Here is a 24,063-nt window from a genome sequence, read left to right as displayed (position 1 = left end):
CAAGGGTGCACAGAATAATCTAGACCCACCCTCGGTGCACTTAACTTCTCACTTGCATATGGATTAAAAGTACTTTTTCAGAATGAGGCAATGTATCACTAAGTAATAATTATTATTACATTCAGCTGAGCTAGCCCTACAAGGCATTTTGCCTGGTTTGACGGTGAGTTTCCTGGTGACAGGCTCTCTTTAACCACCTCAGCCCCCATAGCTTAAACACCCTTAATGACCAGGCCACTTTTTACAATTCTGCACTACACTACTTTCACCGTTTATTGCTCGGTCATGCAACTTACCACCCAAATGAATTTTACCTCCTTTTCTTCTCACTAATAGAGCTTTCATTTGGTGGTATTTCATTGCTGCTGACATTTTTACTTTTTTTGTTATTAATCGAAATTTAACGATTTTTTTGCAAAAAAATGAAATTTTTCACTGCAAAAAACGACATCCATATATACATTTTTCTCTAAATTTATTGTTCTACATGCCTTTGATAAAAAAAAATGTTTGGGTAAAAGTTATAGCGTTTACAAACTATGGTACAAAAATGTGAATTTCCGCTTTTTGAAGCAGCTCTGACTTTTTGAGCACCTGTCATGTTTCCTGAGGTTCTACAATGGCCAGACAGTACAAACACCCCACAAACGACCCCATTTTGGAAAGTAGACACCCTAAGGTATTCGCTGATGGGCATAGTGAGTTCATAGAACTTTTTATTTTTTGTCACAAGTTAGCAGAAAATGATTTTTTTTCTTTTTAAGGGGCTTCTGTCACCCCACAAAACTCATTTTTTTTTTTTTGGATAGTTACATTCCTTATAGCGCGATATAGGAGAATATAATCTTATCACTTACTTTCATGCGGCCGTTTCTTTAGAAAACGAAGTTTTATAATATGTAAATCCGGTCTCTACCAGCAAGTAGGGCGTCTACTTGCTGGTAGCCGCAGCAGAAAACCGCCCCCTCGCCGTGTTGATTGACAGGGCCAGCCGTGATCTCCTCCTCCGGCCCTGTCAGTATTTCAAAAATCGCGCGCCTCTGTTCATTCGGCGCAGGCGCTCTGAGATGAGGAGGCTCGTCTCCTCAGAACTCCCTCAGTGCGCCTGCGCCGATGACATCACCGAAAGAGAAGACGTCATCGGCGCAGGCGCACTGAGGGAGTTCTGAGGAGACGAGCCTCCTCATCTCAGAGCGCATGCGCCGAATGAACAGAGGCGCGCGATTTTTGAAATACTGACAGGGCCGGCCGGCCGGAGGAGGAGATCACGGCTGGCCCTGTCAATCAACACGGCGAGGGGGCGGTTTTCTGCTGCGGCTACCAGCAAGTAGACGCCCTACTTGCTGGTAGAGACCGGATTTACATATTATAAAACTTCGTTTTCTAAAGAAACGGCCGCATGAAAGTAAGTGATAAGATTATATTCTCCTATATCGCGCTATAAGGAATGTAACTATCCAAAAAAAAAAAAAGAGTTTTGTGGGGTGACAGAAGCCCTTTAAGTCTCATATTCCACTAACTTGTGACAAAAAATAAAAACTTCCATGAACTCACTATGCCCATCACGAAATACCTTGGGGTGTCTTCTTTCCAAAATGGGGTCACTTGTGGGGTAGTTATACTGCCCTGGCATTTTAGGGGCCCAAATGCGTGCGAAGTAGTTTGAAATCAAAATGTGTAAAAAATGGCCGGTGAAATCCGAAAGGTGCTCTTTGGAATGTGGGCCCCTTTGCCCATCTAGGCTGCAAAAAAGTGTCACACATCTGGTATTGCCGTACTCAGGAGAAGTTGGGCATTGTTTTTTTGGGGTGTCATTTTACATATACCCATGCTGGGTGAGAGAAATATCTTGGCAAAAGACAACTTTTCCAATTTTTTTATACAAAGTTGGCATTTGACCAAGAAATTTATCTCACCCAGCATGGGTATATGTAAAATTACACCCCAAAACACATTGCCCAACTTCTCCTGAGTACGGCGATACCAGATGTGTGACACTTTTTTGCAGCCTAGATGCGCAAAGGGGCCCACATTCCTTTTATGAGGGCATTTTTAGACATTTGGATCCCAGACTTCTTCTCACGCTTTAGGGCCCCTAAAATGCCAGGGCAGTATAAATACCCCACATGTGACCCCATTTTGGAAAGAAGACACCCCAAGGTATCCAATGAGGGGCATGGCGAGTTCATAGAAATTTTATTTTTTTGGCATAAGTTAGCGGAAATTGATATATTTTTTTTTTCTCACAAAGTCTCCCTTTCCGCTAACTTGGGACAAAAATGTCAATCTTTCATGGACTCAATATGCCCCTCACGGAATACCTTGGGGTGTCTTCTTTACGAAATGGGGTCACATGTGGGGTATTTATACTGCCCTGGCATTTTAGGGGCCCTAAAGCGTGAGAAGAAGTCTGGAATATAAATGTCTAAAAATTTTTACGCATTTGGATTCCGTGAGGGGTATGGTGAGTTCATGTGAGATTTTATTTTTTGACACAAGTTAGTGGAATATGAGACTTTGTAAGAAAAAAAAAAAATTCTGCTAACTTGGGCCAAAAAAATGTCTGAATGGAGCCTTACAGGGGGGGTGATCAGGGAGTCTATATGGGGTGATCACCCCCCTGTCATTGATCACCCCCCTGTAAGGCTCCATTCAGACGTCCGTATGTTTTTTACAGATCCACGGATACATGGATCGGATCCGCAAAACACATACGGACGTCTGAATGGAGCCTTACAGGGGGGGTGATCAATGACAGGGGGGTGATCAGGGAGTCTATATGGGGTGATCACCCCCCCTGTAAGGCTCCATTCAGACGTCTGTATGTGTTTTGCGGATCCGATCCATGTATCCGTAAAAAACATACGGACGTCTGAATTGAGCCTTACAGGGGGGTGATCAGGGAGTCTATATGGGGTGATCAGGGGTTAATAAGTGACAGGGGGGGGGTGTAGTGTAGTGGTGTTTGGTGCTACTTATTACTGAGCTGCCTGTGTCCTCTGGTGGTCGATCCAAACAAAAGGGACCACCAGAGGACCAGGTAGCAGATATATTAGACGCTGTTATCAAAACAGCGTCTAATATACCTGTTAGGTGTTAAAAAAATCGCATCTCCAGCCCGCCGCTGGCAGGCTGGAGATCCACTCGCTTACCTTCCGATCCTGTGAACGTGCGCGCGTTCACAGGAAATCTCGCGTCTCGCGAGATGACGCATATATGCGTGACTGTGCGCAGAGCTGCCGCCTCCGGAACGCGATCCTGCGTTAGGTGGTCCGGAGGCGGTTAAACAAGTTTTCCAAATTGCATCAACATGCAAATCATTTATGAAGATACCTGTAATATACAGTCAGGTCCATAAATATTGGGACATCGACACAATTCTAACATTTTTGGCTCTATACACCACCACAATGGATTTGAAATAAAAAGAAAAAGATGTGCTTTACCTGCAGACTGTCAGCTTTAATTTGAAGGTATTTACATCCAAATCGGGTGAACGGTGTAGGAATTACAACAGTTTGCATATGTGCCTCCCACTTGTTGAGGGACCAAAAGTAATGGGACAATTGGCTTCTCAGCTGTTCCATGGCCAGGTGTGTGTTATTCCCTCATTATCCCAATTACAATGAGCAGATAAAAGGTCCAGAGTTCATTTCAAGTGTGCTATTTGCATTTGGAATCTGTTGCTGTCAACTCTCAAGATGAGATCCAAAGAGCGGTCACTATCAGTGAAGCAAGCCATCATTAGGCTGAAAAAACACAACAAACCCATCAGAGAGATAGCAAAAACATTAGGCGTGGCCAAAACAACTGTTTGGAACATTCTTAACCGCCTCATGTCCGCCCATAGACAATAAACGTCCTATGGGTGGACGTCTATTTCTGACAGCACGTTTTAAAACGTCCTGTCAGAAATAGCAGCTGCACGCTAATCGTGCAGCTGCTGATCGGGTTGCCCGCTGTCAGTGACAGCAGGGCAACCCTAAGACAAGGCAGGGACAGTGCCCAGGTGTCCCTGCCTTCACGATCGCTGCAGACACAGCGCGCTGTGTATGCAGAGAAGGAAGCGCTATGCGCTTCCTGTTCCGGCCCGGCGGTCATGTGACCGCCGTGACCGGAGTGTGCAGGAGCTGTGTGAGGTCTCTCAGAGACCTCGATCAGCCCTGCTGTGAGGCTGTACAGCGCTGGATTGCTGCTGTACAGCCTCTCTAGGGGTGCATTTGTCCTGTAACTGGGGCTACTATGTCAGCCCCAGTTACAGGAGAAATCAACAGTGAAAAAAAAAAGAAAAAGTGAAGTAAATGTCCCCCAGAGGTCTTGTATGACCTTATGGGGGACGAAAAGTGTAAAATAAAAAAAATAAAAATAAAAGGTTGAAAATAAAAAAATAAAAAAAAGTTTCACATGTAAAAAAAAAAGAAGTTAAAAATAGAAAAAATAAAAAAAAGTATACATATTAGGTATTGCCGCGTCCGTATAAACCAGCTCTATAAAAGTATCACATGAACTAACCCCTCGGGTGAACACCGTAAAAAAAAAAAAAAAAACGGTGTCAAAACAAGCAATTTTTGTCACCTTGCATCACAAAAGGTGCAACACCAAGTGATCAAAAACGCGTATGTCCCACAAAATAGTACCAATAAAACCGTCACCTCATCCCGCAAAAAATGAGCCCCTACATAAGAAAATCTCTCAAAAAATAAAAAAACTATAGCTCTTAGAACATGGAGACACTAAAACATCATTTTTTTTGTTTCAAAAATGCTATTATTGTGTTAAAGTGAAACAAATAAAAAAAAGTATACATATTAGGTATTGCCGCGTCCGTAAAAAACAGCTCTATAAAAATATCACATGACCTAACCCCTCGGGTGAACACCGTAAAAAAAAAAAAAAAAAAAACTGTGTCAAAACAAGCAATTTTTGTCACCTTGCATCACAAAAGGTGCAACACCAAGTGATCAAAAACGCGTATGTCCCACAAAATAGTACCAATAAAACCGTCACCTCATCCCGCAAAAAATGAGCCCCTACATAAGAAAATCTCTCAAAAAATAAAAAAACTATAGCTCTCAGAACATGGACACATTAAAACATAATTTTTTTGTTTCAAAAATGCTATTATTGTGTAAAACTTTAATAAATGAGAAAAAGTATACATATTAGGTATCGCCACGTCCGTAACAATCTGCTCTATAAAAATGTCACTTGACTGAACCCCTCAGGTGAACGCTGTAAAAATAAATAAATAGAAACTGTGCTAAAACAACCAATTTTTTGGTCACCTTGCCCCATAAAGTGTTATAATGAATGATGAAAAAATCATATGTACCCAAAAATAGTACTAATAAAACTGGCACCTTATCCCCTAGTTTCCAAAATGGGGTCACTTCTTGGGAGTTTCTACTGTAAGGGTGCATCAGGGGGCTTCAAATGGGACATGGCATCTAAAAACCATGTGGAGTTCCTTTTCTTCTGCGCCCTGCCGTGTGCCCATACAGCAGTTTACGACCACATGTGGGGTGTTTCTGTAAACCGCAGAATCTGGGTAATAAATATTGAGTTTTGTTTGGCTGTTAACCATCGATGTGTTAAAGAAAAAAATTGATTAAAATGGAAAATCTGCCAAAAAAGTGAAATTTAAAAATTTGATCTCCATTTTCCTTTAATTCTTGTGGAACGCATAAAGGGTTAACAAAGTTTGTAAAATCGGTTTTGAATACCTTGAGGGGTGTAGTTTCTACAATGGGGTCATTTATGGGGGTATCCACTATGTAGGCCCCACAAAGTGACTTCAGACCTGAACTGGTCCTTATAAAGTGGGTTTTGGCAATTTTCTTAAAAATTTGAAGAATTGCTTCTAAACTTCTAAGCCTTCTAACGTCCTAAAAAAATAAAATGACATTTCCAAAATGATGCCAACATAAAGTAGACATATGGGGAATGTTAAATAATAAATATTTTATGAGGTATCACTTTCTGTTTTAAAAGCAGAGAAATTGAAATTTAGAAAATTGCGAATTTTTCAAATTTTTGGGTAAATTTGGGATTTTTTCATAAATAAAGGTGAAATATTTTGACTCAAATTTATGACTATCATGAAGTACAATGTGTCACGAGAAAACAATCTCTGAATGACTTGGATAAATAAAGGCGTTCCAAAGTTATTACCACATAAAGTGAGATATGTCCGTTTTGCAAAATTTGGCCTGGTCAGGAAGGGGGCAAATGGCCCAGATGGGAAGTGGTTAAAAAGAAGGAACGCACCGGTGAGCTCAGCAACACCATAAGACCAGGAAGACCACGGAAAACAACTGTGTTGGATGACCGAAGAATTCTTTCCCTGGTGAAGAAAACACCCTTCATAACAGTTAACCAGATCAAGAACACTCTCCAGGAGGTAGGTGTATGTGTGTCAAAGTCAACAATCAAGAGAAGACTTCACCAGAGTGAATACAGAGGGTTCACCACAAGATGTAAACCATTGGTGAGCCTCAAAAACAGGAAGGCCAGATAAGAGTTTGCCAAACAACATCTAAAAAAGCCTTCACAGTTCTGGAACAACATACTATGGACAGATGAGACCAAGATCAACTTGTACCAGAGTGATGGGAAGAGAAGAGTATGGAGAAGGAAAGGAACTGCTCATGATCCTAAGCATACCACCTCATCAGTGAAGCATGGTTGTGGTAGTGTCATGACGTGGGCATGTATGGCTGCCAATGGAACTGGTTCTCTTGTATTTATTGATGATGTGACTGCTGACAAAAGCAGCAGGATGAATTCTGAAGTGTTTCAGGCAATACAGGGAGTGCAGAATTATTAGGCAAGTTGTATTTTTGAGGATTAATTTTATTATTGAACAACAACCATGTTCTCAATGAACCCAAAAAACTCATTAATATCAAAGCTGAATATTTTTGGAAGTAGTTTTTAGTTTGTTTTTAGTTTTAGCTATTTTAGGGGGATATCTGTGTGTGCAGGTGACTATTACTGTGCATAATTATTAGGCAACTTAACAAAAAACAAATATATACCCATTTCAATTATTTATTTTTACCAGTGAAACCAATATAACATCTCAACATTCACAAATATACATTTCTGACATTCAAAAACAAAACAAAAACAAATCAGTGACCAATATAGCCACCTTTCTTTGCAAGGACACTCAAAAGCCTGCCATCCATGGATTCTGTCAGTGTTTTGATCTGTTCACCATCAACATTGCGTGCAGCAGCAACCACAGCCTCCCAGACACTGTTCAGAGAGGTGTACTGTTTTCCCTCCTTGTAAATCTCACATTTGATGATGGACCACACGTTCTCAATGGGGTTCAGATCAGGTGAACAAGGAGGCCATGTCATTAGATTTTCTTCTTTTATACCCTTTCTTGCCAGCCACGCTGTGGAGTACTTGGACGCGTGTGATGGAGCATTGTCCTGCATGAAAATCATGTTTTTCTTGAAGGATGCAGACTTCTTCCTGTACCACTGCTTGAAGAAGGTGTCTTCCAGAAACTGGCAGTAGGACTGGGAGTTGAGCTTGACTCCATCCTCAACCCGAAAAGGCCCCACAAGCTCATCTTTGATGATACCAGCCCAAACCAGTACTCCACCTCCACCTTGCTGGCGTCTGAGTCGGACTGGAGCTCTCTGCCCTTTACCAATCCAGCCACGGGCCCATCCATCTGGCCCATCAAGACTCACTCTCATTTCATCAGTCCATAAAACCTTAGAAAAATCAGTCTTGAGATATTTCTTGGCCCAGTCTTGACGTTTCAGCTTGTGTGTCTTGTTCAGTGGTGGTCGTCTTTCAGCCTTTCTTACCTAGGCCATGTCTCTAAGTATTGCATACCTTGTGCTTTTGGGCACTCCAGTGATGTTGCAGCTCTGAAATATGGCCAAACTGGTGGCAAGTGGCATCTTGGCAGCTGCACGCTTGACTTTTCTCAGTTCATGGGCAGTTATTTTGCGCCTTGGTTTTTCCACACGCTTCTTGCGACCCTGTTGACTATTTTGAATGAAACGCTTGATTGTTCGATGATCACGCTTCAGAAGCTTTGCAATTTTAAGAGTGCTGCATCCCTCTGCAAGATATCTCACTATTTTTGACTTTTCTGAGCCTGTCAAGTCCTTCTTTTGACCCATTTTGCCAAAGGAAAGGAAGTTGCCTAATAATTATGCACACCTAATATAGGGTGTTGATGTCATTAGACCACACCCCTTCTCATTACAGAGATGCACATCACCTAATATGCTTAATTGGTAGTAGGCTTTCGAGCCTATACAGCTTGGAGTAAGACAACATGCATAAAGAGGATGATGTGGTCAAAATACTAATTTGCCTAATAATTCTGCACGCAGTGTATTATCTGCTCATATTCAGCCAAATGCTTGAGCACTCATTGGATGGCGCTTCACAGTGCAGATGGACAATGACCCAAAGCATACTGCAAAAGCAACCAAAGAGTTTTTTAAGGGAAAGAAGTGGAATGTTATGCAATGGCCAAGTCAATCACCTGACCTGAATCCGATTGAGCATGCATTTCACTTGCTGAAGACAAAACTGAAGGGAAAATGCCCCAAGAACCAGCAAGAACTGAACACAGTTGCAGTAGAGGCCTGGCAGAGCATCACCAGGGATCAAACCCAGCGTCTGGTGATGTCTATGCGTTCCAGACTTCAGGCTGTAATTGACTGCAAAGGATTTGCAACCAAGTATTAAAAGGGGAAAGTTTGATTTGATTATTATTCTGTCCCATTACTTTTGGTCCCTTAACAAGTGGGAGGCACATATGCAAACTGTTGTAATTCCTACACCGTTCACCTGATTTGGATGTAAATACCCTCAAATTAAAGCTCACAGTCTGCAGTTAAAGCACATCTTGTTTGTTTTATTTCAAATCCATTGTGGTGGTGTATAGAGCCAAAAATGTTTGAATTGTGTCCATGTCCCAATATTTAAGGACCTGACTGTATTAATGTATCCCTTTTACCTTTCCTCCTATCTTCCATTTTGGGCTGTGGTCACATGACCGTGTCCATGCAGTTCTTTATTTCCTGTGATGTTATGTCCATGGTCGTGTCAAACCAGCAACAGGGGCAGTGATAGGGAAGTGTCTATGTAACTAGCTGATGGGAGATGCTATAAACTAGCTGGGCATTGTTAGGGGTGGTGCTGGAGCTTTGGGGGTGTATAGGGAGTGGTAGTACCTCTGGTGGAGGGCATGTCGTGCTCTTTTCAGGGCAGCTCGTACACCTTTGGTCCCCACCTGACACTCAGCTCTCACCTGTGGCTCCTAGCAGCTGTAACATGTGCAGCGGCCACACCCTGGGCAACAGCTTCGACAGGCTGGCTAAACCAGGTTGAGAGTAGCCGTCGGGTCATTGACCTTTGGTAACAGGGGGATTTGTCTATCCCGAGCATGTGAAGACAGAGTCTGGCGGAGTGAGCGGATGAGCGCTACTAAATAGGACCAACGGTCATGAAGGCAGTATCTGCAGGCGATGTGGTACGCTAAGAGCACCACAAGACACGAAAGATGCCCTGGTCAACCGCTGCGCCCAGCCCATCTCCAACCGTCTCGACTTCTGTCCTGCCATTGGAGCAAGATGTAATCTGGGAAGAGAGAGTGAGGTTGACTCTGCGCACCTCCCCCTCACTTGAATCCAATTGACGCGCAAGTCTTGACATCTCGACCAGTTCAAAGTCCTGTGGCGATAGGCGAGCGATGAAGCAGAAGGTGTGGAATCAGTGGGAGCTGTGGAAGCGGACCTGCACACAGGCGGCTCAGGTCTAATGGTCGTCTTCATGCTGATGAAGCAACAGCTGGATTAAATTTGAATTCAGTTTTCAAGATGTCAATGTCTGTTCAAATGTCAATTGGCTGTGGCTTAGCTGTCCCTAACGCCTGGATTTATTTCTTAGCCTCTCAGTGTCAACATTTCAAGGGTTGGATGGAATTTCAGTTACCAGATGTGACGGGGAAGATACTGCAACACTGGTTGGGTAGTAGGGATCTTATGGGTATTCTGGAAGGTGCAGGGATGCATGGGGGAAGAGAGAAAGCGACGCTTATAGAGCTTATGAAAAAAGTGTGGGCAAAGGTGAAATTGATCAGGGGAGTTGGTGGGGTAGGAGAGCTTTCCCCAATATGGAACAATAACCTGTTGCCAGAATTCACTTCTCTATCAGGAATCCGAAATTGGGAATCCCATGGAGTAATGAGGATAGGTCAATTGATTGAGACTAGTGTATTTAAATCATTTCAAGGTCTACAGCAGGAATTCAACATTCCCTAAGTGTGGTTCTATCAATATCTGCAACTGAGACACGCCTATGAGGTCACGATAAGGAAGGGATGCACTATTGCAAAAGTGGATGTGGTCCATAAACTGGTTCTCCCAGCTGGAGGAAAGAGAGGTTTGATATCACAGGTGTATACTCTGCTTTTAGATAAATTTCTGGTAGAATTCCCCCTTACTAGGATGAGAAAATGGGAAAAGGATCTGGGGGACATCCCTAAGGAACAGTGGGAAGATATATTGGAGGCAATTCCGAGAGTGTCTGTAAGTGAACAGGGCAAGTTGTCACAACTATTTATCATCCACAGAGTTTACAAAACTCCAGTGTTTTTACGGAAAATTGGGATTAGAACTGATGATAATTGTCCAAAATGTATGGCGGAAGGTGCAGATCTATTTCATATGCTTTGGTCTTGTCCAGTGCTAAGTAGATATTGGGACGAGGTGTTGACTTTGATTAATCGTAACCTGGAGTTGAGGGTGCAGAAGGACCCTAAAATATGTGTGCTGGGATATGTGAAGGAGATTGGTGGGGGAGAGGCGGTCAAGGTGGCAGTTGGGAGACTACTGTATGTGGCCAGGAAATTGATTGCCTTCAGGTGGATCCAGGGGAGTCCGCCAACTGTGGATGAATTTGTGAGAAAGGTGCATGATATGTTAACATTAGAGAAGGGAGTGTTTGTTAGGAGGGAATGTCCTTTGAAGTTTGAAAAGTTGTGGAATGAATGGTTGTCTCACACTCATGTTGTAATATAAAAGGTCTTGGAAACTCGTGCTCTGATCTGGGGGGGGGGGGGGGGTTTGGCTGTTGGGGGGGGGGGGGGGGGGTTGTTGGGGTTATAACAGTCAAATGTCTCTGTAAATGATTTGCCTTTATTTTGGTATATTCATTATGTACAATGATTGTAGAAGATGTAACAAATATATGGACATATGATAATGTTTTTATAATTGTGGATATTTGAGATGCGGAGGGGAGAAAACACCAAGAAAATTGTGATGCAAAATGTATTGTGATATACCAACTTTATTTGAACAATAAAAAACGATTTGATTGAAAAAAAAAAAAGTCAATTGGCTGCTTCTAAGGCCAGCAGAATATTGTTGTGGATTAAACAAGGCATAGACTTGCAAGACAGGGACTTGAATATTACCACTTGACAATGTTTTTGGGGCGGCCTTATCTGAAATATATAGCTTAGTTCTGGGCACTGATTCATAGAAAGAATGCCTTGGAGTTGGAAACAGTACAAAGAAGAGCATATATAAAAAATAAAAAAAAATTCAAATAAATTTCAGCACACCTGAGAAGTGCTGGTAATCCTATTGGGACTCACAGAGTAGGAGGGCATATGACCAGACCTGACGATGAGCACTCTCTATTTTCCAGGAGGGTGCAGATGGATGGGTCTGGTCATGTGTCCCTCCATAAGTGACCATATTGAGCACTGGAGGGCAGTGCAAATGGGGGAGCAGAGTGAAGACAGTGCTCAGCAGAGGTCATGGACAGGGTTGTCCACTTTTTACTATTGATGACCAATCCTCAGGATAGGTCATCAATATCAGATGTAGTATTCACTTGGACAGAGCCGTCCCATAGAAGTGAATGGGGACGCCATACTTGTAATTACACCTGCTCAGCGCTGCAATTGCTGCGGCCAGCAGGAAAACGGAGCAGAGAAGGCAGTGCTTGTACGACCACTGTTTTTTCTTCAAACAGCTGATCGGCAGGGGTGGCGGGAGTCGGACCTCAGCCGATCTGATAATGATGACCTATCCTGAGGATAGGTCAAAAATAATAAAAAGCGGACAACCCCTTTAATAACTACATATTAGGGTGCATTCACACGAACGTATGTGTTTTGACGTCTGCATATTTTGCAGGCCCATTGGGGGAAATTTAACAGAACCAGTGTAAAGTAGAACTGACTTAGGCTACTTTCACACTTGCGTTGTTAATTCCGGTATTTAGATCCGGCAGAGGCTCTAAATACTGGAATTAAACAGATCCGTTTTGATTTTGCACATCAGGATGCATCCGTTCCATTTGTGTGAAATCAAAACAAGAAAAAAAAATATATATATAACATCCGCCACTAAAGACATTGAAAGTCAATGGGTAACGGATCCGGTTTTTAAGGCTCCTAAAAAAACAGATCCGTCACCATTGCCTTACATTGTTTTCAGTGCCGGATCCCCCCCCCTCCCCCCTGTTTTTATGACCGGACACAAAACTACAGCTCGCAAAACGGAATGCTACTGGAACAGAAGAAATCCTGATGCATCCTTAACGGATCTCCTCCTATTAAGAATGCATGAGGACTAAACGGAAACGTTTTCTTTTTACCTTTTCCGGTATTGAGATCTTCTTCCGTATCTCAACACCGGAAAACAACAACGCAAGCGTGAAAGTAGCCTTATTTGCCAATAGCAAGCAAGGACACGTTCTATCCAATGCTGAACGGACATATGGATGCTGAAGGCACACAGATGTAGTGTGAAGGTACCCTTAGTAAGCGGCTTATTTGGTAAAGGGGTATTCTGGTAACTAAAACTTATCCCCTATCAACTAATCAGAGGGGATCTGACTGCTGGGACCCCACAACACAGGGCCCATTCCCCCTTATCCTGCCACTCCTTTTATTCTCTGAGACTGAAGGGGAACGCAATGAAATGGAACTGAATGCATTCTGGTGCACGCTGTTCCCTTCAGTTCAGTTTTGTCACTATTGACAATGAATGGGGACAAAACTGAAGCGTTTTCCTCCGGTATTGAGATCCTATGATGGATCTCAATAGTGGAAAGGGAAAGCGCAAATGTGAAAGTAGACAGGAGCGGATCCCGTGCAGGTAATCTGCTGCGTGAAAAAGTGCCAAGCCCCGTCCCGGACAGCAGAGACACGGAGCAGTAACATGATTGACAATGCTCTTTGCCTCTCTGTGATCTTTTTGCTACAAAATCACGGTGACAACTTTATCTCACCGTGATTTTGTAGTAAAAAGGTCACAGAGAGGCACGGAGCTGTATCAATCATGTTAATGCTCAGTGCCTCTGCTGTCCGGGATGGGGCTTGGCTCTGTTTCACGCAGCAGATTACCTGCACGGGATCCGCTCCTGTGAAAGAGCCCTAAGGCTAGGGATACACAAGGACATTTATGGTGTCGCACTGCAACATGCTGCAACGACACGACAGTCGCAAAAAAAACCCCATCCAAAATGGATTTCTCTGCGATTGTCGCGTCGAAGCGCGACACCATAGACTATCATTATAAAAAAATGTCGCACGACACATGTTGCAGTGTAGTTGTGCCCTATCCTAACAGCTACCGCCCTTCAGAGCTTTGACATCTCCGTGATAATGCACGTTTCTTAGCGCTTAGTAAAACGCTCTGCACCCACGTGAGAACATGCGGCGCCCTCGCCTCGCAGCACAGTTATGACGTCACTGTAAGACGCCTGAAGCAACTTTAGCCGACACACACACACAGCAACCGTGACCTCGCGCTCCCCCTAGCGCAGCTTTTCCTCGCCCTGCTCTGTCTTTAGGACAGTAGTTTTCACCCGACCACGCCCGTCGTGACGTGGCGGACCGGGATAGGTCCATTAAATCCTTTACCGCCTTAGCTATTCAGCCACGCCTCCGTCGCTGCCCACCAGAGATGCAATTGGCTAATCGCAGCCGCCTACGTCACGTGATTCCCTTAGGAGTCAGTCCCATCAACATTACGCCGCCTCAGCCTCCCCGTGCAGTCAGACAGACGGGAGTCCCGGGCACGCTGGTCGCCTGTAGTCTGTGACAACCCCGTCCTCGCCTGCGGTGTCACCGTCACTCCCACCTGGACTCTAAGCACCCGGGAGCTGTCGCCTGTAGCTGGACTGTCACACATGAGACTGCTGCAGTGACCGGCACTTGTCTCACTGCTGGCGGCTGACAGCAAATTCAGCAAAATGTTTGACAAAACGAGGATCCCCTTCGTAGTCCTGGACGTAGTGTGTGTGGTGCTTGGTATGTAACGCCTTCTATGTGCTGTGCATGTCCCTTTAATGCGGGCGGGGATCCGGTGTCACCTGGCTTGTCTATAGGGCTTCTGCTTTGCATGCGATGTGTGTGTACTAACCCCCATGTGTGCTCCTTCTCCCTCTCACTGCTGATTTCTATTGATTTTTGGACAAACCTGAACATTTCTCTTGTTGCTCTGCTGAAATCCATAGAGGGAATGTTAACATATTTACTAAAAAACAAACAAACTCCAAAACACCAGAAAACAAAGTGTTTTTATAAATTTCCCATGTCTATCTGCTTCTTGGAAAGCTGAGTGACAACCAGGGCGTGTTTCCAGCTCTTCCAGGGGTTATCCCCCAGCTTTCTCGTTAGGAGGATTATATTTAAAGGGAACCTGTCACCCGGATTTTGTGTATAGAGCTGAGGACATGAAAGAACAAAAGAAATCCAGCTCCTCTTAAATGGCTGAGGACATGGGTGGCTAGATGGCCGCTAGCACATCCGCAATGTCCAGTCCCCATAGCAAATTAACCTGAGATGAGTCCAGCGTGAAGGAGCCCAGCACCGCCCCGCATCCTCAGAATCTCCTCCTTGCTCCCCGACGTCAGAAAGCTAGAGCGCTGTAATCTCGCGATAGTGTTCCTTCCCTGTGCTGGCATCAGCCTCAGGGAACAAACTGCGCATGCGCTAGCTCGCTCATCACGAGATTTCGGCGCTCTAGCTTTTTGATGTCGGGGAGCAAGGAGGAGATTCTGAGGATGCGGGGCGGTGCTGGGCTCCTTCACGCTGGACTTATCTCAGGTTAATTTGCATATGTATCAAATCGTTATTTTTTTTTACACAATAAAAGCACACAGAGCTATGGGGAATGGATATTGCGGATGTGCTAGCGGCCATCTAGCAACCCATGTCCTCAGCTCTATACCCAATATCCCGATGACAGGTTCCCTTTAAAGGGGTTTTCTGAGTTGAAAAAGGAAAGCTCCCTGTAGGCAGGAATGTCATAAAATAATAAAATGTCATCCCTGTCCCTGCAGCCATGATGTCATCTTCTTGGCTCCAGTGATGACACGCTACAGGTGGTCACTGACCTTAGCGGTATATGACACCTGACTTCAGATTGGCTGCAGCGGTCCTATGGTGTATATAGGTAGGTCACTGCTGCAGCCAAACAAATGCAGCCCGGAGGAGAGGATCAAAGCAGTAGGGGGTAAAATAGGCGATTATACGTTATTTTACGACGGTTCCTGTCTATAAGGCCTCATGCATATGATTCCGTTTTCGATCCATGTCAGATCTTAAATTTTTTTTTGTGGCTCAGTCTTGGACCCAGGCATTTCTATGGGGCTTCACAAAATGAAGTCATCTGTGTGCTGTCAGCATAGCCGCATGTTCGTCCTGGAAAAAAGCTAGAACATGACCTGTTCTTGACAAGAATATAATTTTTTACAATACTGCATAACGGGATCTACGGTTTGCGGACTGCAAAACACATATGGTCCTGTGCTTGAGGCCTCAAAACCCATTTAATAGGGATTGTTGCTTTTCAGGAAGGAAAGTTGGGTAACAACTGCTATGAGAGCAGGTGTCTACTGCCCGTATTTACTGCCACCCAGCTTTCCCAGAAGCAGATAGAATGTCAGATAAAATGTGTAGTAAGGTCAAGGAGAAGGCGACGCCAAAAAAATAAATATATTTCTATATATAATATATATTAAGGAAACTTATATTTTACATTTGTATATGACATTAGGGTCTATTCACACGTCCGTTTTTTTCTTTCCTGATCTGTTCCGTTTTTTCAGGAACAGATCTGGACCAGATCTGGACCCATTCATTTTCAATGGGTCCTGGAAAAAAAACGGACAGCTCAATGTCTGATTTTTTTTCCAGGACCCATTGAAAATGAATGGGTCCAGATCTGGTCCAGATCTGTTCCGCAAAAAACGGAACAGATCTGGACCAGATCTGGACCCATTCATTTTCAATGGGTCCTGAAAAAAATCGGACAGCTCAATGTCTGATTTTTTTTCCAGGACCCATTGAAAATGAATGGGTCCAGATCTGGTCCAGATCTGTTCCTGAAAAAACGGAACAGATCAGGAAAGAAAAAACGGACGTGTGAATGGACCCTTAGGATCATTTCTTGTGTGGACTTTATTATTCTGGAAGGTGTATCACTTTTGAGCCCCACCCCTTAACCATGAGGGAGTGGTACAAGCCAGAGAATGGCATTTGTGTGAATGGCGCCATTTTTGTAGAATTTGCTGACCGCTACTGCAGTATTTCTTTAGAACAAGGTCGGGGGGTTAGATATTAGAGGGTCTATCCTAGCCCCTCAGTGCATCTCGGCTTTCTTTTGCTGGTCCCATCCCTCAGTGCACCACAGCTCCTTAGCTCTCTAGTGCTGGCCCCGCCTCTTAGTGCACTTCAACTCCAAAACTTTCTGTTGTTGACCCCGTCCCTCAGTGCACCTCAGCTTTTTAGTGCTGGCCCTGCCCCTTTGTGCACCTCAGCTTTCTGGTGCTGGCCCCACCCCTCGGTGCACCTCAGCTTTCTGGTGCTGGCCCCGCCCCTCGGTGCACCTCAGCTTTCTGGTGCTGGCCCCGCCCCTCGGTGCACCTCAGCTTTCTGGTGCTGGCCCCGCCCCTCAGTGCACCTCAGCTTTCTGGTGCTGGCCCCACCCCTCGGTGCACCTCAGCTTTCTGGTGCTGGCCCCACCCCTCGGTGCACCTCAGCTTTCTGGTGCTGGCCCCGCGCCTCGGTGCACCTCAGCTCCTCATCTTTCTGGTGCTGGCCCCGCGCCTCGGTGCACCTCAGCTCCTCAGCTTTCTGGTGCTGGCCCCGCCCCTCAGTGCACCTCAGCTTTCTGGTGCTGGCCCCACCCCTCGGTGCACCTCAGCTTTCTGGTGCTGGCCCCACCCCTCGGTGCACCTCAGCTTTCTGGTGCTGGCCCCGCGCCTCGGTGCACCTCAGCTCCTCATCTTTCTGGTGCTGGCCCCGCGCCTCGGTGCACCTCAGCTCCTCAGCTTTCTGGTGCTGGCCCCACCCCTCGGTGCACCTCAGCTTTCTGGTGCTGGCCCCGCCCCTCAGTGCACCTCAGCTTTCTGGTGCTGGCCCCGCCCCTCAGTGCACCTCAGCTTTCTGGTGCTGGCCCCGCCCCTCAGTGCACCTCAGCTTTCTGGTGCTGGCCCCGCCCCTCAGTGCACCTCAGCTTTCTGGTGCTGGCCCCACCCCTCAATGCACCTCAGCTTTCTGGTGCTGGCCCCGTCCTTGCTGCACTTGATGCATAAAGAACAAAAGTCATTTTTTATATATATTTTTTTCTTGGGAAAGGTGCAACCAATTTTCACAGGACAGGTATCATTGTAGTCACCAGGATCAACCTTACCTACTGACAGGTGCTCTTTAAAACTTGATACAACCCCTTCAATAGATTTTCATGCCTGTGCTGTTGACAGAGACCATTTTCACCTTTTTTCCAAATAAAAGTGATACCATATGCCAGGGATCAGCAACCTTCAGCCCCTCAGCTGCTGAGAAATCACAACTCCCAGCATGCACACTTTACTTGGCTAACTCTCATAGAAGTGAAAGAAGGATTCTGGGAGTTGTAGTTTCAGAACAGCTGGAGAGCCGGAGGTTGCTGATCCCTGCTGTACACGCTCGCCTCCGTCCCTGCCTGCTGTGGGGCTTGCAGTCTGTTTTCCCTATGTCCTGGGAAGGATTACTGTGGGAAACAGGCCAGCCTTAAGGACAGCATAGACCCAGCGTGGGTCAGATGAGACCTGTCATGGATGGGGTCTCTAGTATGTGAGGGGTCTATCTGGTGCCCCCTTTGTGTTTTTGCATAATGTGTGGTCAGAGGAGGTTACTGTTTGGCCCATTGGTCTTTGTCCTACTTCTGTTCATGCGATGCTATACTGTGCTGGTTATAGCTTCTCCTTCTACACAGTGCCAGTGCTGTGTACACATCCGATGGTAAACTCTGGGCATCTGCAGCCTGATGCACCACTTTAATGGAAATCTCTGATGGGTTGATGCCAAGATGCTTGTACCACTGCAGTGCTGACCTAAGATGACGGGATCGGAACAAATCCCAGAGCTTCTGTATTAGGCATCATGCTCACCACTGTGTCTAGATTTCGTTCCGCAAACCACGGATCTGCATTCCGCATTTTTCTGACCACCATCAATAGAAATGACTATTCTCATCTGTAAAACGGACAAGAACAGAACATGTTCTATAACAGGGATCAGCAACCTCCGACACTCCAGCTGTTCTAAGATGACAACTCCCAGAATCCTCCTTTCCCTTCTATGACAGTAAGTGTGCATGCTGGGGGTTGTAGTTTCACAGCAGCTGGAGTGCCCAAGGTTGCTTATCCCTGTTCTACAATTTGTGGAATGACCACATGTATCCGCAAAAAATTTGGATGTGGCACAGCCCCCATAGAAATGAGTCATTGTGCTATCCGTCCAAACAAAATTTCGGATGGCACATGGATAAAAAATGTTGTGTGCATGAAGTCTTTATTCTTTCTTTTTTTTTCCTGATGATTGTGCCCATGATATTTACGCAATTATTATAGGAAAGTGTTTTTTCCAGTTTTCACCATTTTTTTTTTTTTTTTTTTTTTTTTTATATTGCTGGTCCGCCCAGTGACTGGAAGAACTGGGGTGGGGGTAGGGAATGGTATACGAAGGCTTATTAAAGTCATTATACACTTGCAGTCTATAATATGGGGGATAATATAATATTATGGGGGATGGATTCACATCACCCCTCAATTAGAACAAATGGCTCTAAGACCTCATGCACACAGCTGTTGTGCGGCCGTTCCGTGCATTGGGGATCACAATTTGCGGTCCCCAATGCACGGGCAACGTCCATGTGGCGGCCGGGACGGATCGAGACCCATTCAACTTAAATGGATCCATGATCCGTCCGCACCGCAAAAAATAGAACGTGTTCTATTTTTTTGCGGTGTGGAGGCATGGACAGAAACGCCACGGAAGCACTCCTTAGTGCTTCCTTGGGGTTCCGTGCCTCCGTTCCACACCGCAGCTCCGGATTGCGGATCCATTCAAGTGAATGGGTCTGCATTTGTGATGCGGAGAGCACACGGCCGGTGCCCGCATATTGCGGATCCGCTGTTTGCGGGCCGCAATATGGCCACGGCCTGGCAACGGCTGTGTGCATGAGTCCTAATTCTGTCTGGCAACAAATGAATGGGACGAGCAGTGGGCATTACACTGCACTGCCCCTACAAGGGAAGAGGCGTACGGGTAATTTTGAAGAGGAAGCAGCGATCGCATGAGTGCTGGTAGTTTGCCCCTCCTCCAATCTGATATTTATGACCTATCCTGGTCATAAAAATTACGCCACTGCACAACCCCTTTAAACAGGTTGTTTCACATGGTGGGACAATTGGCCATTCACAGGCTAGGTGATAAGCGTTTGATTGCTGAGATTCCACCGCTGGGACCCCGAGTAATAATTAAAACAGGGGTCCCGTGCCCCCCGATTCAATGGCACAACCCCTTTTAACACTCTAAATTGCTGTTGAGCGATTTCTACTCCTTGTGTCCTTGTACACATAAACCATAACTATAAAACGACCTGCCTAATATTGTGAAGGTCCCCCTCATGCTACCAAAACACCTGAGCTGTCAAGGTACGGACTCCAAAAAGACCTCCTAAGGTTTCATGTAGGTGTGCACCGAAATTCCGGCGGCCGAAAATGGGCCTAATCCATTTCGGCCGATATTGGTACATATCTGCAGAAAATATGGGGTTTGGATTCGTTGCTATGCGGGCGGGCGCCGGGCGGGCGGTTTACTTTAAGTCACTGCATCTTTATTTTACCTTACAATCGTGACGCTCCAGTAACAACTCTGCAGGCAGAGCGGAGGGCGGCGTAACGTCACTTACTCACGTGACTCACCTGCTCCGCCCACTTTATGAATGAAGGAGGCGGAGCAGGCGCGTCACGTGAGTAAGTGACGTTACGCCGCCCTCCGCTCTGCCTGCAGAGTTGTTACTGGAGCGTCACAATTGTAAGGTAAAATAAAGATGCAGTGAGTGATTAGTCTGCTGTGAGCAGCAGGGCCGGGGCTGTTATGGGTAGGGGGATCGGTCTATGGCACTGCTATGGGGAGGGGGGGATCTGTGCACTGTTATGGGGAAAGGGATCTGTGCACTGTTATGGGGAAAGGGATCTGTGCACTGTTATGGGGAAAGGGATCTGTGCACTGTTATGGGGAAAGGGATCTGTGCACTGTTATGGGGAAAGGGATCTGTGCACTGTTATGGGGAAAGGGATCTGTGCACTGTTATGGGGAAAGGGATCTGTGCACTGTTATGGGGAAAGGGATCTGTGCACTGTTATGGGGAAAGGGATCTGTGCACTGTTATGGGGAAAGGGATCTGTGCACTGTTATGGGGAAAGGGATCTGTGCACTGTTATGGGGAAAGGGATCTGTGCACTGTTATGGGGAAAGGGATCTGTGCACTGTTATGGGGAAAGGGATCTGTGCACTGTTATGGGGAAAGGGATCTGTGCACTGTTATGGGGAAAGGGATCTGTGCACTGTTATGGGGAAAGGGATCTGTGCACTGTTATGGGGAAAGGGATCTGTGCACTGTTATGGGGAAAGGGATCTGTGCACTGTTATGCCCATAACAGTGCACATATCCCCCCCTCCATAACAGCGCCACCCACAGATCCCCCTCTCCATAACAGCGCCACCCACAGATCCCCCTCTCCATAACAGAGCCACCCACAGATCCCCCTCTCCATAACAGAGCCACCCACAGATCCCCCTCTCCATAACAGAGCCACCCACAGATCCCCCTCTCCATAACAGAGCCACCCACAGATCCCCCTCTCCCAGCAAAAATTTGTTCTTAACCTGAGGCTACGTCTGTTTAGTTTGAGGTTGGTTTTACAACTGTTTCTTGCACTGTTGTTTTGTACAATCACTTGTACATGTTGTTTTGTACAATCACTTGTGTATGAGGAAGCACCATGTTATATAATATGATTTATTAAATTCATGAAAAAGAATTATTAATAAAATCATTAAAAAAAAAAGTATTTTAAAAGTATTTGGGCAAAAAGGCAGTTTCGGTTTTCGGTCAAGGGCATCCTGAATTTTCGGTTTCGGACCAGAATTTTCATTTCGGTGCACCCCTAGTTTCATGTGGTGTCTGCTGCCAACACAGTAGCAGGAAATTGTTTAAAGGCTATGAACACCTTCAGGGCCATTTTTTAATGATTGCATTTTACTTCTTTTGGGCAAACCCCCCCCCCCCTCCCTACACACACACACACACACACACACACACACACACACACACACACACACACACACACACACAGAGACACACACATTTTCTCTATTGGTTTTTATAAAAAAAAAAAAGTCAACAGTTTTTGTCCTACAGGGTGAGGTTTAAGCCCATCTGCATAGTATCTTGCCCATCAGGTTGCTGGTTTGAAGGCTAGATGTTTCACTTATCTCTGAACTCCTGACAGCTCATAAACACCCAGTATAGTTAAATTCTTGCCACACTTTAAGGAATATGGTTTAAATGGGTGTTTATGAGCTGTTAGGAGGTCAGAGAGAAGGTCTATACATTCAGCTTTCAGAACAGCAACCTGATACTCTGCAGATAGACTGAAATTTGGTCCTATAGGACAAAATATTTTAAATTTTTTAATAAAGACCAATTTGAAAAGAAATAAAACTATTTTTAGCCTTGAATGAGTAAAATGCCATCATAAAAACATATCCTTTAAACCATGTACTGCTATTGTATTGGGGCCAGACACCACAGGACACCTTAGGATTTTATTGGGAAAAATTGGTGCTGCAAGAAGATATAGACACAGAGAAACACTACTGCTTGCCCTAGCAAGTTTTGTATCTCGCCTTAGTGCTGGATTCACAGCTACACTGCTCAGTACTGATGTATACCATTTGCCATGCTGCTGTTGCTTCTTTGGGTGTGCTACAAAGAGATAGGGGAGCAAGATCTCTTCTTCTGTGTGTTGTGTATGGGAGACATCATAGCGGCTAGTCTCCAACCATTCTGGAGCTGAGATTAAAGAAAAATGACAGAAATGAAGCCTGCAGAGGAGAAAGCTGATGATTGGAATACAAGTCATGTAATGGCCAGATGTAGTGGTATTCTTCATGTAGAGCATGGGACCCCATTCTTGTAATCTGTGGGGGTCCCAGCAGTAGAACCCCCCCCCCCCCCCCCCCCCCACCGATTCCCTTATCCTGTTAATAAGGGATTTGTTTGTATCTTGGCACAGCTCCTTTAATGCATTGTCCTTAATGGGACCAGGCAACTCTTCAAATCTCTGGGGTTTCATTAATTTATTTTAAAGACATCAGTACAGTTTGGGGGTGCAGCTCACGGGGTTAACAGCAGCGTGAGGGTTTAATGGCTAAAATTATAGAGTGGGCAGCTTTGTAAATTTTGCAGGTCTTTTTTAAGTGTATGGCTCTGAGGTCTGGAAGGGCTGTGAACTATAATTAAGTCTATAAATGATTTGTAAAAGGGCCTTGCATCTGTGTACTAGGACTATATATATATATATATATATATATATATATATATATATATAATATAGCAGCACCAACCTTTTGATTTGAAAATTGGGTGCAAGCTCCAATAGGAAAAGCGTCCCAGGATAATAAAATGAAAAATAGAGCAGCACTCCGGTATGGTGAAAAAACAAAACCTATTTATTCACCCAGTAGTGACGCGACGTTTCGGCTCCAACATGAAGCCTTTCTCAAGCGTATTTTTCATATACAGTACAGACCAAAAGTTTGGACACACCTTCTCATTCAAAGAGTTTTTTCTTTATTTTCATGACTATGAAAATTGTAGATTCACACTGAAGGCATCAAAACTATGAATTAACACATGTGGAATTATATACATAACAAACAAGTGTGAAACAACTGAAAATATGTCATATTCTAGGTTCTTCAAAGTAGCCACCTTTTGCTTTGATTACTGCTTTGCACACTCTTGGCATTCTCTTGATGAGCTTCAAGAGGTAGTCCCCTGAAATGGTTTTCACTTCACAGGTGTGCCCTGTCAGGTTTAATAAGTGGGATTTCTTGCCTTATAAATGGGTTTGGGACCATCAGTGGCGTTGAGGAGAAGTCAGGTGGATACACAGCTGATAGTCCTACTGAATAGACTGTTAGAATTTGTATTATGGCAAGAAAAAAGCAGCTAAGTAAAGAAAAACGAGTGGCCATCATTACTTTAAGAAATGAAGGTCAGTCAGTCAGCTGAAAAATTGGGAAAACTTTGAAAGTAAGGGCTATTTGACCATGAAGGAGAGTGATGGGGTGCTGCGCCAGATGACCTGGCCTCCACAGTCACCGGACCTGAACCCAATCGAGATGGTTTGGGGTGAGCTGGACCGCAGAGTGAAGGCAAAAGGGCCAACAAGTGCTAAGCATCTCTGGGAACTCCTTCAAGACTGTTGGAAGACCATTTCAGGGGACTACCTCTTGAAGCTCATCAAGAGAATGCCAAGAGTGTTATCACCTACACAGCTCAAAGAGCAACCACACAGAGAGTAATTCTAATTAATTATTCTTTATTAGATATCCAACATGATGGATGGTATATCAATTAAAAAACATATACAAAAGACAGTACATACTGGGAACAGATCGGTGTTACAATAAATGTATAAAAACAGAGTACGCTC

The 24,063-nt window shown here is 44.9% G+C and overlaps 1 protein-coding gene across 2 annotated transcripts in view; it reads left to right on the top strand.

The window, feature by feature from the left end:
• Positions 1-14,024: 14,024 nt before the first annotated feature.
• The window catches only part of PLPP1 (phospholipid phosphatase 1), a 96,425-nt gene continuing 86,386 nt past the window's right edge, over positions 14,025-24,063 (top strand). The window contains exon 1 of one of the 2 annotated variants that reach the window (XM_040421256.1): positions 14,025-14,314. In XM_040421256.1, coding sequence (XP_040277190.1) covers positions 14,257-14,314 — 58 coding nt within the window. In that variant the 5' untranslated portion in view covers positions 14,025-14,256. The remainder of the gene's footprint in view (positions 14,315-24,063) is intronic. The other variant, XM_040421258.1, reaches the window with a different exon arrangement.

The sequence above is a fragment of the Bufo bufo genome, chromosome 2 (genome assembly GCF_905171765.1).
Source record: "Bufo bufo chromosome 2, aBufBuf1.1, whole genome shotgun sequence".
Taxonomy (NCBI): domain Eukaryota; kingdom Metazoa; phylum Chordata; class Amphibia; order Anura; family Bufonidae; genus Bufo; species Bufo bufo.
The sequence above is the reverse complement of the archived record's forward strand: the minus strand, read 5'-3'. Positions and strand labels throughout refer to the sequence as shown.